Consider the following 21602-nt stretch of genomic DNA (forward strand, 5'->3'; position numbering starts at 1 on the left):
CACTCCAAAGTACATTCCTCTTTTCAGATAATTAGCCAGTTCCCTTTGAATACCATAACTGTATCTGCAGCAGGCACTCCAAGGGCATTCCTAGTGGTCCATCAATATTGCAGGGCCAAAATCCTGGAAGTCCCTCTCTAAATTAGAGGTTTATACAATCATGAGGGGCATGGCTAGGGTAAACAGACAAGGTCTTTTCCCTGGGGTGAGAGAGTCCAGAACTAGAGGGCATATGTCGCAGGGAGAGGGGAAAGATTTTTTCACGCAGAGGGTGGTACAAGTATGGAATGAGCTGCCAGAGCTATTGCTGGAGTCTGGTGCAACTACAACATTTAAAAGACATCTTGATGGGTATACGAATAGGAAGGGCTTATAAGGATATGGATCAAGTGCTGGTATATGGGACAAGATTAGTTTAGGATATCTGGTTGGCATAGATGAGTTGGACTGAAGGATCTGTTTCCATGCTGTACATCTCTATAACTCTATAATTGCACTGTGGGTTTACCCAAACCAAACAAACTGCAGTGGTTCATGAAAGCAGCTCACCACCACCTTGCAAGGGCAACCAGTGATATCCACATCCCATACATTAACAAAAATACACTTTCATACCTTAACCACTTACTGCACCAAAAAGAGTTTTCCTCATGTCACCATTGCTTCTTTCATCAATTACCTTACTGGCTGAATTTTTTTTTTGTTTTTAAACACAGGTTTATCATAACGTCCTTGCTCCTCTGTAGTCTATGCCCCTGTTGATAAGGCCCAGGGTGCCACAACTATACTCTCTAACTGTCCCAAGTTCTTCCCTAAAATTTCTATATAACATTTCATGCCAGAGGTACAATTTCTCTGCAATTCTTCCAAAACAATAACATTAAATGGTTTATTTTTCATGCGATTACAAGCTAAGCCAGCATTTATTGACTATCCCCAGCTGGGTTGTTGGGCTGCAGGTGAGTTATCTTAACTGTACGAGTTAGTCTGTCCAGGTTCTCTTAGTGTTCATATGAATAAATGATTGTGAACCAGTACTTGAGATTCTTGTGGCCCATCATTAGAAATAAGCACAACAGTGCAAAATCTCTTCAGTTCATGATTTTGAAATAATTGCAGTCCAGGAGACATTTCACCAGCACATGCTGTGGAAGCAACTTCTGATCTCTCTATTTAAAGGTGATTGTGTGGAGTCAAAAGACTAACAATGACTGTTCCTGACAGTTTCACCATCATGATTACCATAAAGTTCAGTTTAAAAATTAAAATGTTCTCAATTGAGTTTTCTTGGGTCATACCTTTCTGATAAAGTTGACATGACATTCTCCTCTTTGCTGTAAAGGAGGACATTCAGGAGGCACTGGGTATTCGCTATGTTGTGAACTCTGCTGTGCTGCATAAGAGACTGCAGATAAAAAGTGGACCTCGATGAAGTTTCTTTCTCTGATCACATCAGTAGAATCAAAAGTCTGAAGTAATTAAGAAAAAGAGGAAAATCAAAGACTTGTGAAAATGTTCGGCACACATTTCTGAAACAGATTGGCCTTTACAATCGTTATTTTAAAGCAGGCAGATATCTTTGTCGATAATAAATGCAAACTTATTCACTTAAAGTACTGAAAATAAACCACTTGAACAACATAAGAAATGATATGGGAGATTTCACTTGGTACCAAGTTCAGTGAAAAGGAATCCAGGAAGCAGCTATCAACTGTGTTGGATCCACATAGAGCAGTAGGTTTATAATGCCCTACCCAAGTGATTGTCTTAAGTGGGCTTGAACACTCGCATTGATCAGGAATGAATTCGCAAACAAACTCAACATCTTCATCAGACACACATTTGCAAATGTGAAGGCGAAGGTCATTAAATATCAGCCTGGCTGATTTTTAAAATCACCTTCATTAAATCGCTTTATTGCCTGGACTAATAATTCATAGACAAAGGCTCATATCCTACCACAGTAGCTGGGGAATTTAAATTCAACTGATTACATAAATCTGGAAGAATAAAAACCACTAATTATTAAGGCTCTGTTTCCATGCTGTATGATTCTATTGATGATCGTGAAGTCATTGCATTATTGGAAAAACCCATTTGATTCACTTCAGTCCTTGAGGGAAGAATGTCTGCCATCCTAACCCAGTCTGGTATATTTACACCAGGCTAACAGCAATGTGGTCCCCCAACTTCCCTCTAAAATGGCTGATCAAGGGTCTCATTTACTTTTAATTTTTTTCACTTAGAGTCACAGAGTGGTAGAGATGTACAGCATGGAAACAGATTCTTCAGTCCAACTTGTCCATGCCAACCAGATACCATAGAATAATAGAATCTCTACAGTATGGAAACACGTCCACACCGACCCTTCGAAGAGTAATCCACCCAGACCCATTTCCCTACCCTATCACTCTACAGTTATTCCTGACTAATGCACCTTATCTACACATAGAGTCATAGAGATGTACAGCATGGAAACAGACTCTTCGGTCCAGAAATCCCAACTCAATCTAGTTCCACCTGCCAGCAACTGGCCCATATTTCTCCAAACCCTTCCTATTCATATACCCATCCAAATGCCTCTTAAATGTTGCAATTGTACCAGCCTCCACCACTTCCTCTGGCAGCTCATTCCATACACTTACCACCCTCTGCGTGAAAAAGTTGCCCCTGAGGTCTCTTTTATATCTTTCCCCTCTCACCTGAAACCTATGCCATCTAGTTCTGGACTCCCCCACTCCAGGGAAAAGACTTTGTCTATTTATCCTATCCATGCCCCTCATAATTTCATAAACCTCTATAAGGTCACCCCTCGGCCTCTGAGGCTCCAGGGAAAATAGCCCCAGCCTGTTCAGCCTCTCCCGATAGCTCAAATCCTCCAACATCCTTCTAAATCTTTTCTGAACCCTTTCAAGTTTCACAACATCTTTCCGATAGGAAGGAGACCAGAACTGCACGCAATATTCCAACAGTGGCCTAACCAATGTCCTGCACAGCCGCAACATGACCTCCCAACTCCTGTACTCAATACTCTGACCAATAAAGGAAAGCATACCAAACACCTTCTTCATTGTCCTATCTACCTGCAACTCCACTTTCAGGGAGCTATGAACCTGCACTCCAAGGTCCCTATGTTCAGCAACACTCCCTCGGACCTTATCGTTAAGTGTATAAGTCCTGCTAAGACTTGCTTTCCCAAAATGCAGCACCTTGCATTTATCTTAAATGAACTCCATCTGCCACTTCTCAGTCCACTGGTCCATCTGGTCCAGAGCCTGTTGTAATCTGAGGTAACCCTCTTCGCTGTCCACTACTGTACCTCTTATGCTCACATCCAAATCATATATGTAAATGACAAAAAGTAGAGGACCCAGAGCAGATCCTTGTGGCACTCCACTGGTCACAGGCCTCCAGTCTGAAAAACAACCCTCCACCACCACCCTCTGTCTTCTACCTTTGAACCAGTTCTGTATCCAAATGGCTAGTTCTCCATGTATTCCATGAGATGTAACCTTGCTGATCAGCCTCCCACGGGGAACCTTGTCGAATGCCTTACTGGAGTCCATATGGATCACATCTACTGCTCTGCCCTCATCAATCCTCTTTGTTACTTCATCAAAAAAGTCAATCAAGTTTGTGAGACATGACTTCCCACGCACAAAGCCATGTTGACTATCCCTAATCAGTCCTTGCCTTTCCAAATACATGAACATCATGTCACTCAGGATTCCCTCCAACAACTTGCCCACCATTGAGGTCAGGCTCACCAGTCTATAGTTCCCTGGCTTGTCTTTACCGCCCTTCTTAAACAGTGGCACTACATTTGTCAACTTCCAGTCTTCCGGCACCTCACCTGTGACTATCGATGATACAAATATCTCAGCAAGAGGCCCAGCAATCACTTGTCTAGCTTCCCACAGAGTTCTTGGGTACACCGTGGGCGGCACGGTGGGACAGTGGTTAGCACTGCTGCCTCACAGCGCCTGTAGACCCGGGTTCAATTCCCGACTCAGGCGACTGACTGTGTGGAGTTTGCACGTTCTCCCCGTGTCTGCGTGGGTTTTCTCCGGGTGCTCCGGTTTCCTCCCACAGTCACAAAGATGTGCGGGTCAGGTGAATTGGCCATGCTAAATTGCCCGTAGTGTTAGGTAAGGGGTAAATGTAGGGGTATGGGTGGGTTGCGCTTCGGCGGGTCGGTGTGGACTTGTTGGGCCGAAGGGCCTGTTTCCACACTGTAAGTCTAATCTAAAAAAAACCTGTTCAGGTTCTGGGGATCTATCCACCTTTAACCGCTTCAAGACATCCAGCACTTCCTCCTCTGTAATATGACATTTTGCAAGATGTCACCATCTATTTGCCTACATTCTATATCTTCCATATCCTTTTCCACAGTAAATACTGATGCAAAATATTCATTTAGTATCTCCCCCATTTTCTGTGGCTCCACGCAAAGGCCGCCTTGCTGATCTTTGAGGGGCCTTATACTTTCCCTAGTTACCCTTTTGTCCTTAATATATTTGTAAAATCTCTTTGGATTCTCCTTAATTCTATTTGCCAAAGCTACCTAATGTTCCCTTTTTGCCCTCCTGATTTCCCTCTTAAGTATACTCCTACTTCCTTTATACTCTTCTAAGGATTCACTCGATCTATCCTGTCTGTACCTGATATATGCTTCCTTCTTTTTCTTGACTAAACCCTCAATTTCTTTAGTCATCCAGCATTCCCTATACCTACCAGCCTTCTCTTTCACCCTGACAGGAATATACTTTCCTGGATTCTTGTTATTTCATTTCTGAAGGCTTCCCATTTTCCAGCCGTCCCTTTACCTGCGAACATCTGCCTCCAATCAGCTTTTGAAAATTCTTGCCTAATACCGTCAAAATTGACCTTTCTCCAATCCTTGAACACTATGGGCAATTTAGCATGGCCAATTCACCTAACTTGCACATCTTTGGATTTGAAGCAAACAAAAATTAGAGAGCATAAATTTAAGATAATCCTAATAAATCCAAAAGGGAATACAGTAGAAACTTGTGTTTCTTTAAATCACTCATGGGAGATAAGTGTTCCTGGCTGGGCCAGAATTTATTGCTCGTCCCTAGTTGCCCTTTGAAAGGATGGTAGTGAGCTGAGCTCATGAACCACTGCAGTCCCAATGCTGTAGGTTGACCAACACTACCATCAGGGAGGAAATAGCAGGATTTTGACCCAGCGACACAAAAGAAAAATTGATGTATCACAAGACTGGACAATGTGTGGTTCAAGGAATGTGCACACAGTGTGTTCCCATGTTTCCACCTGCTGCCCTTGTCCCTCTAAGTTGTGGTGGTCATGGGCTGGAAGGTGCTTTCTAATATTTTTTTTAAAATCTGGTTAAGAATAGTGAAGATGCTTCAACAGAAGAGCTAGATAAAGGCATAAGGGTGCAAAAGAATATAAAGTTGTGCACACAGGGCGAGATGATGTCGGGTAGAAAGAGGCTCATGTAAAGCATAGACTAGTTGGGCTGAATGGCCTGTTTCTACACTATATGTTCTATGTAATGCTTTCACCAAGGTACATTGAACAATTGAGTTCACATTCCCATCAATTTGCTCTTCAAACATGTCGCATCACTTCCACTGAGTACTCTTCTGGATGAATGAGAGACCAGTTTATAAGTATGCCTATCCCTTAATCCGAAGGGTAATGCATGGTTGGACTGCTGATTAGTCATTTTACACAGACATTTAGGAATAATGACAAATGTATTTTGTAGCAACAAATCCTCCCATTTTAATTACATTAATGTCAATAATGAACTTCAAGCTTTGAGCCAAAGAAAGCCTTTAGATTACACAAATACTCATCGGAGCAATCATTATTTGCCTAAACTAATATAGTTCTATTTGCCAGCACTTGGGTTGTTTGCAGATTATCAAGCACTAGGAAGGAAATTAAGTACAGGTCCTCAAGGGTCATAATCTCCGGATTACTGCCTGAGCCACATGCTAACTGGCATAGAGATAAGAAAGTTAGGGAAGTAAACATGTGACTAAGGGATTGGTGTGGGAAGGAGGGACTCCATTTCATGGGACATTGGCATCAGTTTTGGAACCAGGGAGATCTGTACCATTGGGACGGTCTCTATTAGAATAGATCTGGAACCAGTGTTCTAGCGAAAAGGATAAATAGGGTGGTTAGTAGGACTTTAAACTTCTGAGTCGGGGGAGGAAAAGGGAAAGCAACAGAGAGTATGGAGTTAGATGGAAAAAGAGGCAGCAGGATAGCATGTGTGCAGCTGGGTTTAAGCTTGAGACAGGCCAGGAATGCAGCAAAAGGAAGGAGAACTTAGGACATCTTATGATTTTCAATATCTCTAATAATAAGAAAGCTAGCATTACGGCACTTTACATGAATGCTCATGGTATTCGTAAAAAAGTAGATAAATTAACAGCACAAATCATTGTGAATGATTATGATGTGGCTAGCATTACAGAGACATAGTTGCAGGAGGTTTAGGACTGGCAGTTAAACATCCAAGGATTTACACCTTATCAAAAAGACAGGCAGGTGGGCAGAGGGGGCATGGCTGACCTGTTAGTTAAGAATGAAATTAAATCTATGGCACTGAATGACATAGGGTCAGATGGTGTGGAGTCTGTGTGGGTGGAGTTGAGGAACCACAAAGGCAATAAAACCATAATGGGAGTTATCTACAGACTTACTAACAGTGGTCAGGACCAGGGACACAAGATGTACTGGGAAAGAGATATGTCATGTCAGAAAGGCAAGGTCACAGTGATCATGGGGGACTTCAATGTGCAGGTGGACTGGGTGAATAGCGTTACCGGTGGATCCAAAGTAAGGGAATTCATGGAATGCTTACAGGATGGCTTTTTGGAACACTCATGGTGGAGCCACAAGGGAGGGGCTATTCTGGACTTAGTGCTATGTAAGGAGCCAGACTTTATACAAGATCTTAAAGTAAGGGAACACTTAGGAGACAGCGATCATAACATGGTAGGGTTCAGTCTGCAGTTTGAAAGAGAGAGGGTAAAATCGGATGTAATGGTGTTACAGTTAAATAAAAGTAATTACAGGGGCATGAGAGGGGAACTGGCAAAAATCAACTGGAAGCAGAGCCTAGTGAGGAAGACAGTAGAGCAACAATGGCAGGAGTTTCTGGGTGTAATTGAGGACACTGTACAGAGGTTCATTCCAAAGAAAAGAAAGATTATCTGTTTTTTTTGGGGGGGGGGGGTGGAATTAGACAGCCATGGCTGACAAAGGAAGTCAGGAAATATATCAAAGAAAAAGAGACAGCCTATAAAGTGGCCAAGAGCACTGGGAAACCAGAAGATTGGGAAGGTTACAAAAACAAAGAGGATAACAAAGAGAGAAATAAGGAAGGAGAGGATCAAATATGAAAGTAAGCTAGCCAGTAATATTAGAAAGGATAGTAAAAGTTTCTTTCAATACATAAGAAACAAACCAGAGGCAAAAGTAGACATTGGGCGCTCCAAACTGATGCTGGAAGGCTAGTGATGGAGATAAGGAAATAGCTGAAGAACTTAATAGGTACTTTGCATCAGCCTTCAGAGGGGAAGACACGAGTAATATCCCAACAATTATGGAGAGTCAGGGGGCAGAGTTGAGTGTGGTAGTTCTTATAAAAGAGAAAGTGCTAAAAGAGCTGAAAGGTCTAAAAACAGATTAACCTCCCTGCCCCAATGGGCTACATCCTAGAGTTCTGAGGGAAGGGGCTGTGGAAATAGTGGAGGCTTTGGTTGTAATCTTTCAAAAGTCACTGGAGTCAGGGAAAGTGCTAGGTGAATGGAAAATCGCTGTTGTAACCCCCTTGTTCAAGAAAGGATCAAGACAAAAGATGGGAAATTACAGGCCGATTAGCCTAACCTCGGTTGTTGATATTATCTAGAATCCATCCTTAAGGATGAGATTTCTAAATTCTTGGAAGTGCAGGGTCGGATTAGAACAAGTCAGAATGGATTTAGAAAGGGAAGGTGTCTTTTATATCTTTCCCCTCTCACCCTAAACCTATGCCCTCTAGTTATGGATTCCCCCAACCCAGAGAAAATACTTTGTCTATTTAGCCTATCCATGCCCCTCATGATTTTATAAACCTCTAAAAGGTCACCCCTCAGCCTCCGACGGCCCAGGGAAAACAGCCCAAGCCTATTCATGCATGGAAATGAGATATCATTGCTCTTACAGAGTCATAGTTGAGCGAGAAGAAACAGGATTGTCAGCTCAATGTTCCAGTGTATAGTATCTATAAGCAAGAGAGGGTTGATCATGTGTCAATAGGAGGCTGTGTTGCAATATAGATCAAGAAGTCAATTACTATAGAAAGGGGGGATGATATAGAATTGTACAGCACAGAAGCCGCCCTTTGGCCCATCCAAATGTACATCAAATCTTCATGAGCCCTCCATTCCACTCAATTCATAGCTTTGAATATTATGACACTACACATGCTCACCCAAGTACTTTTTAAAGGTTGTGAGATGTCCTGCCTCAACTATTCTGCCAGGCAATGTATTCCAGACCCCTACCACCCTCTGCGTGAAAGAGTCTTTCCTCAAGTCTCCTCTAGACCTTTTACCTTTCACCTTAAGTGTGCCCCCTTGTTACTGATCCTTCAACTAAGGGTTTGTTTATATGTGGCGGCACTGTGACTAGCACTACTGCCTCAATGCACCAAGGACCCGGGTTCAATTGCAGCCTCGTGTAACTGTCTGTGTGGCGTTTGCATATTCTCCCTGTGTCTGCCTTAGTTTTCTCCAGGTGCTCCCACACCACGTCAGGTTTCCTCCCACAGGTTAGGTAAATTGTCATGGTAAACATGGGGTAATAGAACATAGAAAAGTACAGCACAGAACAGGCCCTTCGGCCCATGGTGTTGTCCAAGGATTATTCCTAATCTAAAATAAAATAACCTAACCTACGCCCTCCTCAATTCATTGCTGTTCATGTGCATATCCAGCAGTCGCTTAAATGTCCCTACTGACTCTGCTTCTACCACCACAGTTGGCAATGCATTCCATGCACTCACAACACTCTGTGTAAAGAACCTACCTCTGACATCTCCTCTATACCTTCCTCCTAATATCTTAAAACTATGACCCATCGTGCCAGTCAATCCTGGGGAAAAAGTCTCTGGCTACTGTCTCTATCCATGCTTCTCATTATCTTGTATACCTTGATCAGGCCTCCTCTCTTCCTCCTCCTCTCCAGAGGGAAAAGTCCGAGCTTATTCAACCTTTCTTCATAAGGCAAGCCCTCCAGTCCAGGCAGCATCCTGGTAAACCTTCTTTGCACCCTCTCCAAAGCCTCCGTATCTTACCTATATAAAGGGCGACAAGAACTGGGCAATATTCCAAGTGTGGTCTCACTAAGAACGTGTAGAGCTGCAGCAAAACCTTGCAGCTGTTAATGTCGATCCCCATTAATGAAAGCCAAAACACCATATATTTTCTGAACAACTCTATCCACTTGGGTGGCAACTTTGAGGGACCTATGCACTTGAACATCAAGATCCCTCTGTTCCTCCACACTGCCTAGAATCTAGTCTTTAATCCTATATTCAACATTCAAGTTCAACCTTCCAAAATGAATCACTTCGCTTTTATCCAGTTGAACTCCATCTGCCATTTCTCAGCCCAGCTCTGCATCCTGTCTATGTCACGCTGCAGCCTGTAATAGCCCTCGATACTATCAACGGTACCTCCAACCTTTGTGTCATCGGCAAATTTACTAACTCATCCCTCAACCTTCTCATCCAAGTCATTTATCAAAACTACCAAGAACAGAGCCTTGCGGGACACAATTCACCACTGACCTTCAGGCAGGATTCTTTCCATCTATAACCACCCTCTGCCTTCTGTCAGCCAACCAATTCTGAATCCAGATAGCCAAATATCCCTGTATCCCGTACCTCCTGACTTTATGAATTAGCCTACCAGGGGGGAACCTTATCCAAATGCCTTGCTGAAGTCCACATATACCACATCCATTGCTCGACCAACATCAACCTGTCTTGTCATCTCCTCAAAGAACTCAATAAGATTTGAGAGACATGAGCTGCCTTCACAAAGCCATGCTGACTGCCTTTAACCCCGCTATGCTTTTCCAAATAGTCATAAAACTTATCCCTCAGAATTCTTTCCAGAACCTTATGGGCGGCACGGTGGCACAGTGGTTAGCACTGCTGCCTCACAGCGCCTGTAGACCCGGGTTCAATTCCCGACTCAGGCGACTGACTGTGTGGAGTTTGCATGTTCTCCCCGTGTCTGCGTGGGTTTCCTCCAGGTGCTCCGGTTTCCTCCCACAGTCACAAAGATGTGCGGGTCAGGTGAATTGGCCAAGCTAAATTGCCCATAGTGTTAGGTAAGGGGTAAATGTATGGGTATGGGTGGGTTGCGCTTCGGCGGGTCGGTGTGGACTTGTTGGGCCGAAGGGCCTGTTTCCACACTGTAAGTCTAATCTAATCTAATCTAAACCTTGCTGACCACAGATGTGAGACTGACTGCTCTGTAATTGTCAGGGATGTCCCTATTCCCCTTCTTGAATACAGGAACAACATTCGCCTCCCTCCAATCCTCTGGTACGACTCCTGTGGAGAGGGAGGAAGCAAAGATTTTCGCCAGCGGCTTAGCAACCTCTTTTCTCCCTTCCCGGAGGAACCTCAAATAAAGCTGGTCTGGCTCTGGGGACTTATCAATCTTAATGTTAGCCAAAATTTCCAGCACATCAACTTCATCAACCTTGATTTGTTCAAGCCTGTTTCCCAGCTCCTCAAAGTTCTCATTCACAACAAGGTCCCTATCCTTAGTGAAAATCAAAGCAAAAACCTCATTTAGGACTTCCCCTATCCGTTCAGGCTCCACGCACAAGTTCCCTACACTATCCTTGACCAGCCCTACCTTCTCCCTGATCATTCTTTTATTCCTCATATATGAGTAAAATACCTTTGGGTTCTCCTTAATCCTTCCTGCCAAGCCTTTTTCGTGCACCCATGGGTCATGGGAATTTGGGGAGGGGGAATGAGGTGCTCCTTGCAAGGTCAGTGCAGACTTGATGGGCCGACTGGCCTCTAACTGCACTGTAGGGCTTCTATGATTCAATATACACCCTGTCCATGCCCCTCAATTTTATGCACCTCTATCATGGTGAGGGTGCAGGACTATATGCTTCTGTAAAGGTGAAGGGTGTGACCAAAACCTCTAGATAGCTCTGGAAATTAAAGAATGTTCAGGATTGGTTAAACATAAGGAAGCTACTGCAGATACCCAAAGGCTCAAAACACCAGATGTCCTAGAGGAATACAGGAAGTGAAGGGAATTGCTCAAAAAAGAAATTAGGAGATCGAACAGGGGTCATGAAAAACACTGGAACCATTTGGGAAAATCTTTTACACACACTCTCCAATGCTTTCTAAGTATCCTTCCTAAGTATGAGATCGCATAACAGGCACAATACTCCAAGAGACAGGCGGTTCTATGGACATGGCGAGACTCTCGGATGGTTTGTTGCCTCCTGGGTGCCAGGGTCCGAGACGTCTCAGACCGTGTCTTCAGAATCCTTAAGGGGGGAGGGTGTGCAGCCAGAAGTCATGGTGCACATTGGCACCAACAACATAGGTAGGAAGAGGGGTGGGGAGGTCATTCAGGAGCTCAGGGAGTTAGGCTGGAAGCTAAAAGCTAGGACAGACAGAGTCGTCATCACTGGGTTGTTGCCGGTGCCACGTGACAGTGAGGCAAGGAATAGGGAGAGAGTGCAGTTGAACACGTGGCTGCAAGGATGGTGTAGGAGGGAGGGCTTCAGGTATTTGGACAATTGGACTGCATTCTGGGGAAGGTGGGACCTGTACAAGCAGGACAGGTTACATCTGAACCAGAAGGGCACCAATATCCTGGGGGGTAGGTTTGCTAGCGCTCTTCGGGGGAGTTTAAACTAATTTGGCAGGGGGATGGGATCCGGACTTGTAGTCCAGCAAGTAGGTTAGCTGTTTTTCAGGATGTCCAAGAACATAGGGAGGCTGTGGAGAAGGTAGCACTGACAGGGAATACTTGAGGACACAGAGATGGGCTCAAGTGTGTATACTTCAACGCAAGGAGCATCAGAAATAAGGTGGGTGAACTTAAGGCATGGATCGGTACCTGGGACTATGATGTTGTGGCCATCACGGAAACGTGGATAGATGAGGGACAGGAATGGTTGTTGGAGGTTCCTGGTTACAGATGTTTCAGTAAGATTAGGGAGGGTGGTAAAAAAGGAGGGGTGTGGCGTTGCTAATTAGAAATGGTATAACGGCTGCAGAAAGGCAGTTTGAGGGGAATCTGCCTTTGGAGGTAGTATGGGCTGAAATCAGAAATAGGAAAGGAGCAGTCACCTTGTTGGGTGTTTACTATAGGCCCCAGAGATGTGGAGAAACAGATTGGGAAACAGATTTTGGAAAGGTGCAGAAGCCGCAGGGTAGTAGTCATGGGCGATTTCAACTTCCCAAAAATTGATTGGAAGCTCTTTAGATCAAGTAGATTGGACGGGGCAGTGCTTGTGCAGTGTGTCCAGGAAGCTTTTCTAACTCAGTATGTAGATTGTCTGAGCAGAGGTGAGGCCATATTGGATTTGGTACTTGGTAACAAACTGGGACAAGTGATGGGCTTGTTAGTGGGTGAGCATTTTGGTGATGGTGACCACAATTGTGACTTTCACCTTGTTTATGGAGAGAGATAGGTGCGTACAACAGGGTAGGTTTTACAATTGGGGGAAGGGTAAATACGATGCTGCAATTCAGGATCTAGGAGCATAAGTTGGGAGCATAGGCTGTCAGGGAAGGATGTCACTGAAATGTGGAACTTTTTCAAGGAACAAATGCAACGTGTCCTTGATATGTATGTACCTGTCAGGCAGGAAAGAGATGGTTGTGTGAGGGAACCTTGGTTGACGAGGGAGGTTGAATGTCTTGTGAGGAGGAAGAAGGAGGTTTACATAAGGTTGAGGAAACAAGGTTCAGACAGAGCGTTGGAGGGATACAGGATAGCCAGGAGGGAGCTGAAGAAAGGGATTAGGAAAGCTAAGAGAGGGCATGAAAAATCTTTGGCGGATAGGATCAAGGATAACCCTAAGGCCTTTTATGCGTATGTGAAACATGAGAATGACGAGAACGAGGGTAGGTCTGACCAAGGACAGTAGTGGGAGATTGTGTATTGAGTCGGAAGAGATAGGAGGGGTCTTGAATGAGTACTTTTCTTCAATATTTACAAATGAGAGGGACCGTATTGTTGAAGACGAGAGTATGAAACGGACTGGTAAGTTAGAGGAGATACTTGTTAGGAAGGAAGATGTGTTGGGCATTTTGAAAAACTTGAGGATAGACAAGTCCCCCGGGCCTGACGGGATATATCCTAGGATTATGTGGGAAGCATGAGAAGAAATTGCAGAACCGTTGGCAATGATCTTTTCGTCTTCACTGTCAACAGGGGTGGTGCCAGGGTACTGGAGAGTGGCAAATGTTGTGCCCCTGTTCAAAAAAGGGATAGGGATAATCCCGGGAATTACAGGCCAGTTAGTCTTACTTCGGTGGTAGGCAAAGTAATGGAAAGGGTACTGAGGGATAGGATTTATGAGTATCTGGAAAGACACTGCTTGATTAGGGACAGCCAGCACAGATTTGAGGGGGATAGGTCTTGCCTTACATGACTTATTGAATTCTTTGAGGAGGTGACCAAGTATGTGGATATGGGTAGAGCAGTGGATGTGGTGTACATGGATTTTAGTAAGGCATTGATAAGGTTTCCCATGGTAGGCTTATGCGGAAAGTCAGGAGGCATGGGATAGTGGGAAGTTTGGCCAGTTGGATAGAGAACTGGCTAAGTGGTCGAAGTCAGAGAGTGGTGGTCGATGGTAAATATTCAGCCTGGAGCCCAGTTACAAGTGGAGTTCCGCAAGGATCAGTTCTGGGTCCTCTGCTGTTTGTAATTTTCATTAATGACTTGGAAGAGGGAGTCGAAGGGTGGGTCAGTAAATTTGCAGACGATACAAAGATTGGTGGAGTTGTGGATAGTGAGGAGGGCTGTTGTCAGCTTCAAAGCTGGGCTGAGGAGTGGCAGATGGAGTTCAACCCTGTCAAGTGTTTTGGAAGGACAAATAAGAATGCGGAATACAGGGTTAACGGTAGGGTTCTGAGTAAGGTGGAGGAGCAGAGGGAATCTTGGGATCTATGTTCATAGATCCTTGAAAGTTGCCACTCAGGTGGATAGAGCTTGTAAGAAGGCCTATGGTGTATTAGCGTTAATTAGCAGAGGGATTGAATTCAAGAGTCGTGAGCTGATGTTGCAGCTGTACAGGACCTTGGTAAGGCCACATTTGGAGTACTGTGTGCAGTTCTGGTCGCCTCACTTTAGGAAAGATGTGGCAGCTTTGGAGAGGGTGCAGAGGAGATTTACCAGGATGTTGCCTGGAATGGAGAATAGGTCGTACGAGGATAGGTTGAGAGTGCTAGGCCTTTTCTCATTGAAACGGTGAAGGATGAGGGGTGACTTGATAGAGGTTTATAAGATGATCAGGGGAATAGATAGAGTAGACAATCAGAGACTTTTTCCCCGGGTACAACAGAGTGTTACAAGGGGACATAAATTTAAGATGCAGGATGGAAGGTATGGGGGGGATGTCAGGGGTAGGTTCTTTACCCAGAGAGTGGTGGGGGCATGGAATGCGCTGCCTGTGGGAGTGGCAGAGTCAGAATCATTGGTGACCTTTAAGCGGCAATTGGATAGGTACATGGATGGGTGCTTAAGCTAGGACAAATGTTCGGCACAACATCGTGGGCCGAAGGGCCTATTCTGTGCTGTATTGTTCTATGTTCTAACTGTAGCTGAACAATGATTTATGTAGGTTTATAGTAACATCTTTGGTTTTGTAATTTATGCCTCTATTTGTAAAGTACAGGATCCATTGTGCCTCAACTACTTTCTCAAGCTGCCTTCAATGAGTTGTGCACATATACCCAGAAGACAGACTCCCTCTGCTCCTACAGCCCCTTTAGAATTGCATCATTTATCTTACATCGTCCCTCCTGCTCTTCCTAGTAACATTTTTGAATTTTGAATAAATAAAAATCTATTTTTTCAAACACTCTGGAAGAAGAGATAGCATTCGTTTTCACCTTGTGCTTACATTTAGTGTCTTATCAAAAAAGAATTAGGGCAAAATTAAATTATTTTCCACTGGAAGGGGAAGAGGGAATTAAATTTAAGGATGAACAAACTTGCAGCTGCTTCCCTTCGTTGAGAGTTAGCTGATTATAAGAACTCCCACACCAGCTGGAGAACTGAACAATCCAAGGGTTTGGGGGGGGGGGGCGGGTGGTTAGAATTAAATGATAGAGTTGTCAATGTCATTCTGCCAATAATCTACACAAAACATTGAGATGTGTGTCTTTTTTGGTGCTTGGGAACTCTTGTTGAATTAAAGCTATTCTCAGATTGCCAGATATATGTACATAATTGGAATAAACTTAAAAATGACAAGTACACACAACCAGCAAACACAGATAGATATGGGTAATTAGGGAAGAGCAATAAATGCTGACCCTTGAATGAAATTTAAAAACCCAAAAAAAGTGGAAGAGAAACATTTTAAAATTAATTTTTAAATTAAGCTAAAGTTCGAGCATTAAATGAGTTTTGTAAAGTTTAACTCACATATCGACTAAACATGTTGTTTGATGTCCCAACTGTGATATTGTTGATAAGGACAGTTGCAACAGTATCGAGTCCATCACAAACTAGATTTACTCTCTTCCATTTACTGTTATAACAAAACGATGCATGTATTAGTTTGAAAAAAATCTTATTTTGTCTTATTACGGTAAGGTCCCTGTTGCTCCTCTTGAACCAGATTTCAAACTTAAACAGTTTTCCCATGTTTTAAAGTTAGCTTAGCAAATCGAAGTCCAATCACGCATCTGCATTCCATGCTAAATCTGAACAGCAGCAGGGAAAATTAGATTAAAAGCAATCACAACAGAAAGAAAACCAGCACTGTACCCCAAAAATACAAACAGCAAATGGCCTTTTCACATAGTTTCATTTCAATGATTCTATATACAATTATTAAAACCAGGAACTGGAGGTTCTGCCCTTTGAACCTGCCAAGCCTTTTGATAAGAACATGGCTGATTTGATTGGAGCTTCAACTCCACATCTCAGCCCACCTCAAATAGCCAAAGACTCCCATATGTTTCCTCCGAGAACGTAGTTCCATATTTTATATTGCCTCTTTTGCTCTTCCTGCCAAAATATGAAAGTTGCTGTATAATTATCTGTCTCTTAAAATTCTCTGAAAGAAGAGACAGCAAAAGTGGATACCACACTCTAGAATTTTTAAAAATATAAATGTAAAATCATTAATATATCTACTTTAAACAATTTAGCTCAGAATCAAATAAGCCTCCAAAGTTCCAAACCGTGTGCATCAGATTGAAATGCTGTGTGATGCAGTCAATGGACTTGGGGTTGGGAAACAGAATTTGTGTTCAGTCAATGAGGACAAAGGCTTCGCCTTCCCCAGTGTTTAACTGGAGAAATTTGGAATCATCCAAAATTGGACAACAATCAGATCGTCTGACAAAGCAAAGGGCTTTTGCCCGAAACGTCGATTTTGCTGCTCATTGGATGCTGCCTGAACTGCTGTGCTCTTCCAGCACCATAGATCCAGCATCTGCAGTCATTGTTTTTACAGCAAAGTAAAGGAAGTGAAAGGCAGGAATGAGGAGATAAGGGAGCCGAATGGACACCCGACAACCACGGTGCAGACATTTTTGAAGCCAGACGTCCTGATGGTGACACTCCATGTAAAATTTCAAGGTGTAACACACTGCAGATATTGTTTACAAATATAAGGGTTAGAAGTAGGAACAGGTCACTCAGTTCCTAGAGACTGCTCTGCCATTCATGATTATATCACACTCTCAACCATCTCCAATAACCTTTCAGTTCACTGTTTAACAAGAATTCATCCGCCCCATCGTAAAAATATCCAAAAATGTTCCTGATCAATAGTGACATCCCTTCCTTTTCTATCTCCTTCCCTGTCTCATCCCTTTATTCTGCAATGTTGAGCTGTTAATCCTGCCACTCACTCAACCATGGCTCCATTATAGCAATGATATCATCTTCCCATCATGTGCCCTTAACTCGACTACCTTTTTAATCAGACACCTTGCATTAAAATAATTGCCATCGAACCATGCAAACCTCCCTTCTGCCTCATTTGGTCCATAACTTGTGTACCTTCTTGACTCCTTTGTTGTCAGTTGTAAGTTTGGCCATTTATTTCCACCTACTGACTGTTCTTTCTAGATCCCGCTAACACCAACACCAGCCACCAGCCCCTCCACCTCACTATCCCCCCCTCCAAGTTAACGTAAAACACCCTCCAACAGCATTAGCACACCTCCCCAAAGAATGCTGGTTCTATTCTGGTCCAGGTGTAACCCATCCACCTTGTATTGTTCTGCAGTCCCCAGTCCCCAAAACCAATTCCAATGTCCCAGAAATCTCAAGCCCTCCCTCCTGCACCATATCTCCAGCCACATCATCATCAGGAGTAAGTTTAGATTAGATTAGATTACTTACAGTGTGGAAAAAGGCTCTTCGGCCCAACAAGTCCACACCGACCCTCCGAGGAGCAACCCACCCAGACCCATTCCCTTACATTTACCCCTTCGCCTAACACTATGGGCAATTTAGCATGGCCAATTCACCTAACCTGCACATCTTTGGATTGTGGGAGGAAACGGGAGCACCCGGAGGAAACCCAAGCATGGGGAGAATGTGCCAACTCCACAAAGACAGTAGTTCGAGGCGGGAATTGAACCAGGTCTCTGGCACTGTGAGGCAGAAATGCTAACCACTATGCCACCATGCTGCCCATATCCCAAACTCAGTAGTATGCGGCACTGGAAGTAATCCAGAGATTACTATATATTATGGAGTCATACACACGGAAAGAGACCCTTTGGACCATCTCAACCATGCTGACCAGGTTTCCCAAAACTAAACTAGTCCCATTTACCTGCACTTGGCTCATATCCTGCAAAACCTTTCCTATTCACTGCCTGTCCAAATGTCTTTTAAATGTAGTAACGGTACCTGCATCTACTACTTCCTCTGGCAGTTCATTCCACATACAAATCAGCCTCTATGTGAGAAAGTTGCTCCTCAGGTCCCTTTTAAATCTTTGTCCTCTCACCTTAAAATTATGACCTCCAATTTTGAACTCCCCCACCCTAGGGAAAAGACCTTTGTTGTTCACCTTATCTATGCCGCTCATTATCTTATAAACGTTCATAAGGTAACCCCTCAACCTCCTACGCTGCAGTGAAAGAAGTCCTAGCCTATCCAGCCTCTTGTCATAACTCAAAACCTCCACTTCCAGCAACAACCTTGTAAATCTTTCCTGCATCTTTTCCAACTCAATTATATCCTTCCTACATCAAGACGACCAGAACTGTATACAGTATTCCAAAAGTGGCCTCATCAATATCCGAGACTCAATAGTTTGAGCAATGAGGGCACACATGCCAAATACTTTCTTTACCATTCTGTCCACCTTTGATGCAATTTTCAAGGAACAGTGCATCTGAACCTCTAAGTGTCTCTGTTCAGCAACATGAACCAGGGAGCTATGATGAGCTGTGCAAGTCCTGCCATTGTTCATTTTACCACAATGTAACACCAGATTAAACTCCATCTGCCATTCCTCGGGCCATTGGCCCAATTAGAGTCAGAGTCCTACGGTATCATGATTGGCCTTTTGGCCCAAACTGGTCCATGCCCAGCAAAATGCCTATCCATACCAATCCCATTTCCCTGCACTTGGCCCATATCCTTCTAATCATTTCCTATCTATGTATTTGTCCAAATGCCTTTTAAATGTTGTTAACGCACCCGCCTCAACCATTTCTGTTGGCAGCTCATTCCGTATGCGAACCACCCTCTGTGTAAAAAAGTTGCCCCTCAGATTCCTTTTTATTCTTTACCCTCTAACCTTAAACTGATGCCCTCTAGTCATTGATTCCCCAACCCTGGGAAAAAGACTGAGTGCATTCACCCTATCCATGATCTTTTATACTTCTTTCAGATCCCCTCTCGTCTCCTATGCTCTGAAGAAAAAGTCCTAGGTTGTCCAATCTCTTCCTCTCACTCAGACCATCGAGTCGTGGCAACATCCTGTAACTTCCTTTTGTACTCTTTCCAGTTTAATAACTTCTTTCCTATAGCAAGGTGATCAAAACCGAACACAATATCCCAAGTGCGGCCTCACCAACATCCTGTACAACTACAACATCACTTCCCAACTTCTGTACCTGATGCCCTGACTCATGAAGGCCAGTGCGCCAAAAGCCTTCTTCACTGTCCTGTCTACCTGTGACTCCACTTTCAGAGAACTTTGCACCTGAGCTCCACGGTCCCTCTATTTCACTACACTGTAAGGCCCTACCATTTACCGTGAAACTCCTACCTTGATTTGACTTTCCAAAATGTAAGAACTCACACTTAACTGTATTAAATTCCATTTGCCATTTCTCAACCAACTTCCCCAGCTGATCAAGGTCCTGCTGCAATTTCTGATAAGTTCCTCACTGCTCATGAGATTGCTTATTTTAATTGATCAAGATCTCTGAATTCTTACATAACCTTCTTCACTGTCCATTATATCACCAATTTTGGTGTCATCCACAAACTTAAGAACCATGTTTCTTATATTCTCATCCAAATTGTTTATACAAGTATCAAACAACAATGGAGCCAGCACCAATCACTGTGGAACACCACTGGTCACAAGCCTCCTGTCTGAAAACAACCCTTTACACATCCTCTGCCTCCAATTTTGTATCCAATAGCTAAGCTCTCTCTGGGTCCTATCTGACTAAATTTTACTAACCAGTCTACCATGAGGAACTTTAACAAAAGCCTTACTGAAGCCCATTTAGACAATGTCTACTGCGCTGCCCTCATCAATTTTCTTTGTCGCCACTTCAAAAAACACAATTAAGCTTGTGAGATACGATTTCCAACGCACATAGCCATGCTGACTATCCTAATTAGTCTTTGCCTTTCCAAATGCATGTAAATCCAATCTCTCAGAATTCCTTCCAACTGCTTCGAGTTAAGAGTCATAAAGCACAGAAACAGGTCCTTTGGCCCATGCACACCACAATGCCCATCTACACTAATCCCATTTCCCAACACTTGGCCTGTATCCTTCTAAACCTTTCCTATCCATGTATTCATCCAAATGCCTTTTAATCATTGTTAGCGCACCTGCCTCAACCACTTCTGCAGGCAGCTCATTCCATATAACCACCTACCCACTGCTGACATCAAACCCACCTGTTTATAGTTCCCAGGCTTCTCCTTGCAGCCTTTCTTAGAGGCACAACATTAGCCAGCCTCCAGTCTTCTGGCACCCCACCTGTGGCTGTAGATGACACAAATATCTCTGCCAGGGGCCTGCAATTTCTTCCCTAGCTTTCCACAATGCCCTGGAATATACTTGATCAGCCCTCTTATCTCCTTAAATTCTGCCTTTAGAACCTCATCGTTTTTTTTTATACCTATGTAATTGGTACCAATATACACAATGATGTATGTCTGTGTGCGCTCCACCTTCACCATGCTCTGTAGCCAGTGATGTCCCTGACCAGGAGGCAACATACCATCCTGGAGTCTTCTTTTGTGGCTGCAGAAATGCCTATCTAGGTTCTGGATTAGTGGTGCTGGAAGAGCACAGCAGTTCAGGCAGCATTGAGGAGCAGTAAAATCAACATTTCGGGCAAAAGTGGATAGGTGGAAAAGAAGATAGGCAGGTAGGACAAGTCATGGGGACAGTGCTGAGCTGGAAGGTTGGAACTAGGGTGAGGTGGGGGAAGGGGAAATGAGGAAACTGGTGAAGTCCACATTGATGCCCTGGGGTTGATGTGTTCTAAGGCGGAAGATAAGGCATTCTTCCTCCAGGCGTCTGGTGGTGAGGGAGCGGCGGTGAAGGAGGCCCAGGACCTCCATGTCCTCAGTAGAGTGGGAGGGGGGAGTTGAAATGTTGGGCTACGGGGCAGTGTGGTTGATTGGTGCAGGTGTCCCGGAGATGTTCCCTAAAGCGCTCTGCTAGGAGGCATCCAGTCTCCCCAATGTAGAGGAGACCGCATCGGGAGCAACATATATTAGCGGTTGTGCAGGTAAAACCTTGACGGATGTGAAAAATGCCTATCTAGTCCTTTTACAATTGTCACTATAGCCCTGTCATTCTTCTTCCTCCCTTCTTGTGCAGCAGAAACATCCATGGTGCTAGGGCCTCCAAGCAGGGCAGGGGCAGCCAGCGGCTGGAGGACCAAGCAGACTGGATAGTTGATTGGGAACTGGTGCAGGCGGTCAGTGACCTGAGAGCCTGGGCAGACCAGGGTGAAACCCCCTTGCGCTGATCTGAATGTAATGCTCAAATTTTTAACTTTATTCTCATTTTTCCATTATATACAATGAACTATAAGTAATGTAGCTTGTTTTCCTTTCTTTTTCCCTTTATCTCAGATACATAGA

At 43.9% G+C, this 21602-nt stretch overlaps 1 protein-coding gene across 1 annotated transcript in view; it reads right to left on the minus strand.

Moving 5' to 3' along the window:
• manba (mannosidase, beta A, lysosomal) overlaps nucleotides 1–21602 on the minus strand; it is a 101450-nt gene that overhangs the window by 76909 nt on the left and 2939 nt on the right. Inside the window, exons 3-4 of the mRNA XM_060851655.1 lie at nucleotides 15708–15813; nucleotides 1299–1469 (exon numbers count right to left, since the gene is read on the minus strand). Of these exons, the coding sequence (XP_060707638.1) occupies nucleotides 1299–1469; nucleotides 15708–15813 (277 nt within the window). The remainder of the gene's footprint in view (nucleotides 1–1298; nucleotides 1470–15707; nucleotides 15814–21602) is intronic.

This window comes from Hemiscyllium ocellatum, chromosome 36 (assembly GCF_020745735.1).
Source record: "Hemiscyllium ocellatum isolate sHemOce1 chromosome 36, sHemOce1.pat.X.cur, whole genome shotgun sequence".
NCBI classification, from domain to species: domain Eukaryota; kingdom Metazoa; phylum Chordata; class Chondrichthyes; order Orectolobiformes; family Hemiscylliidae; genus Hemiscyllium; species Hemiscyllium ocellatum.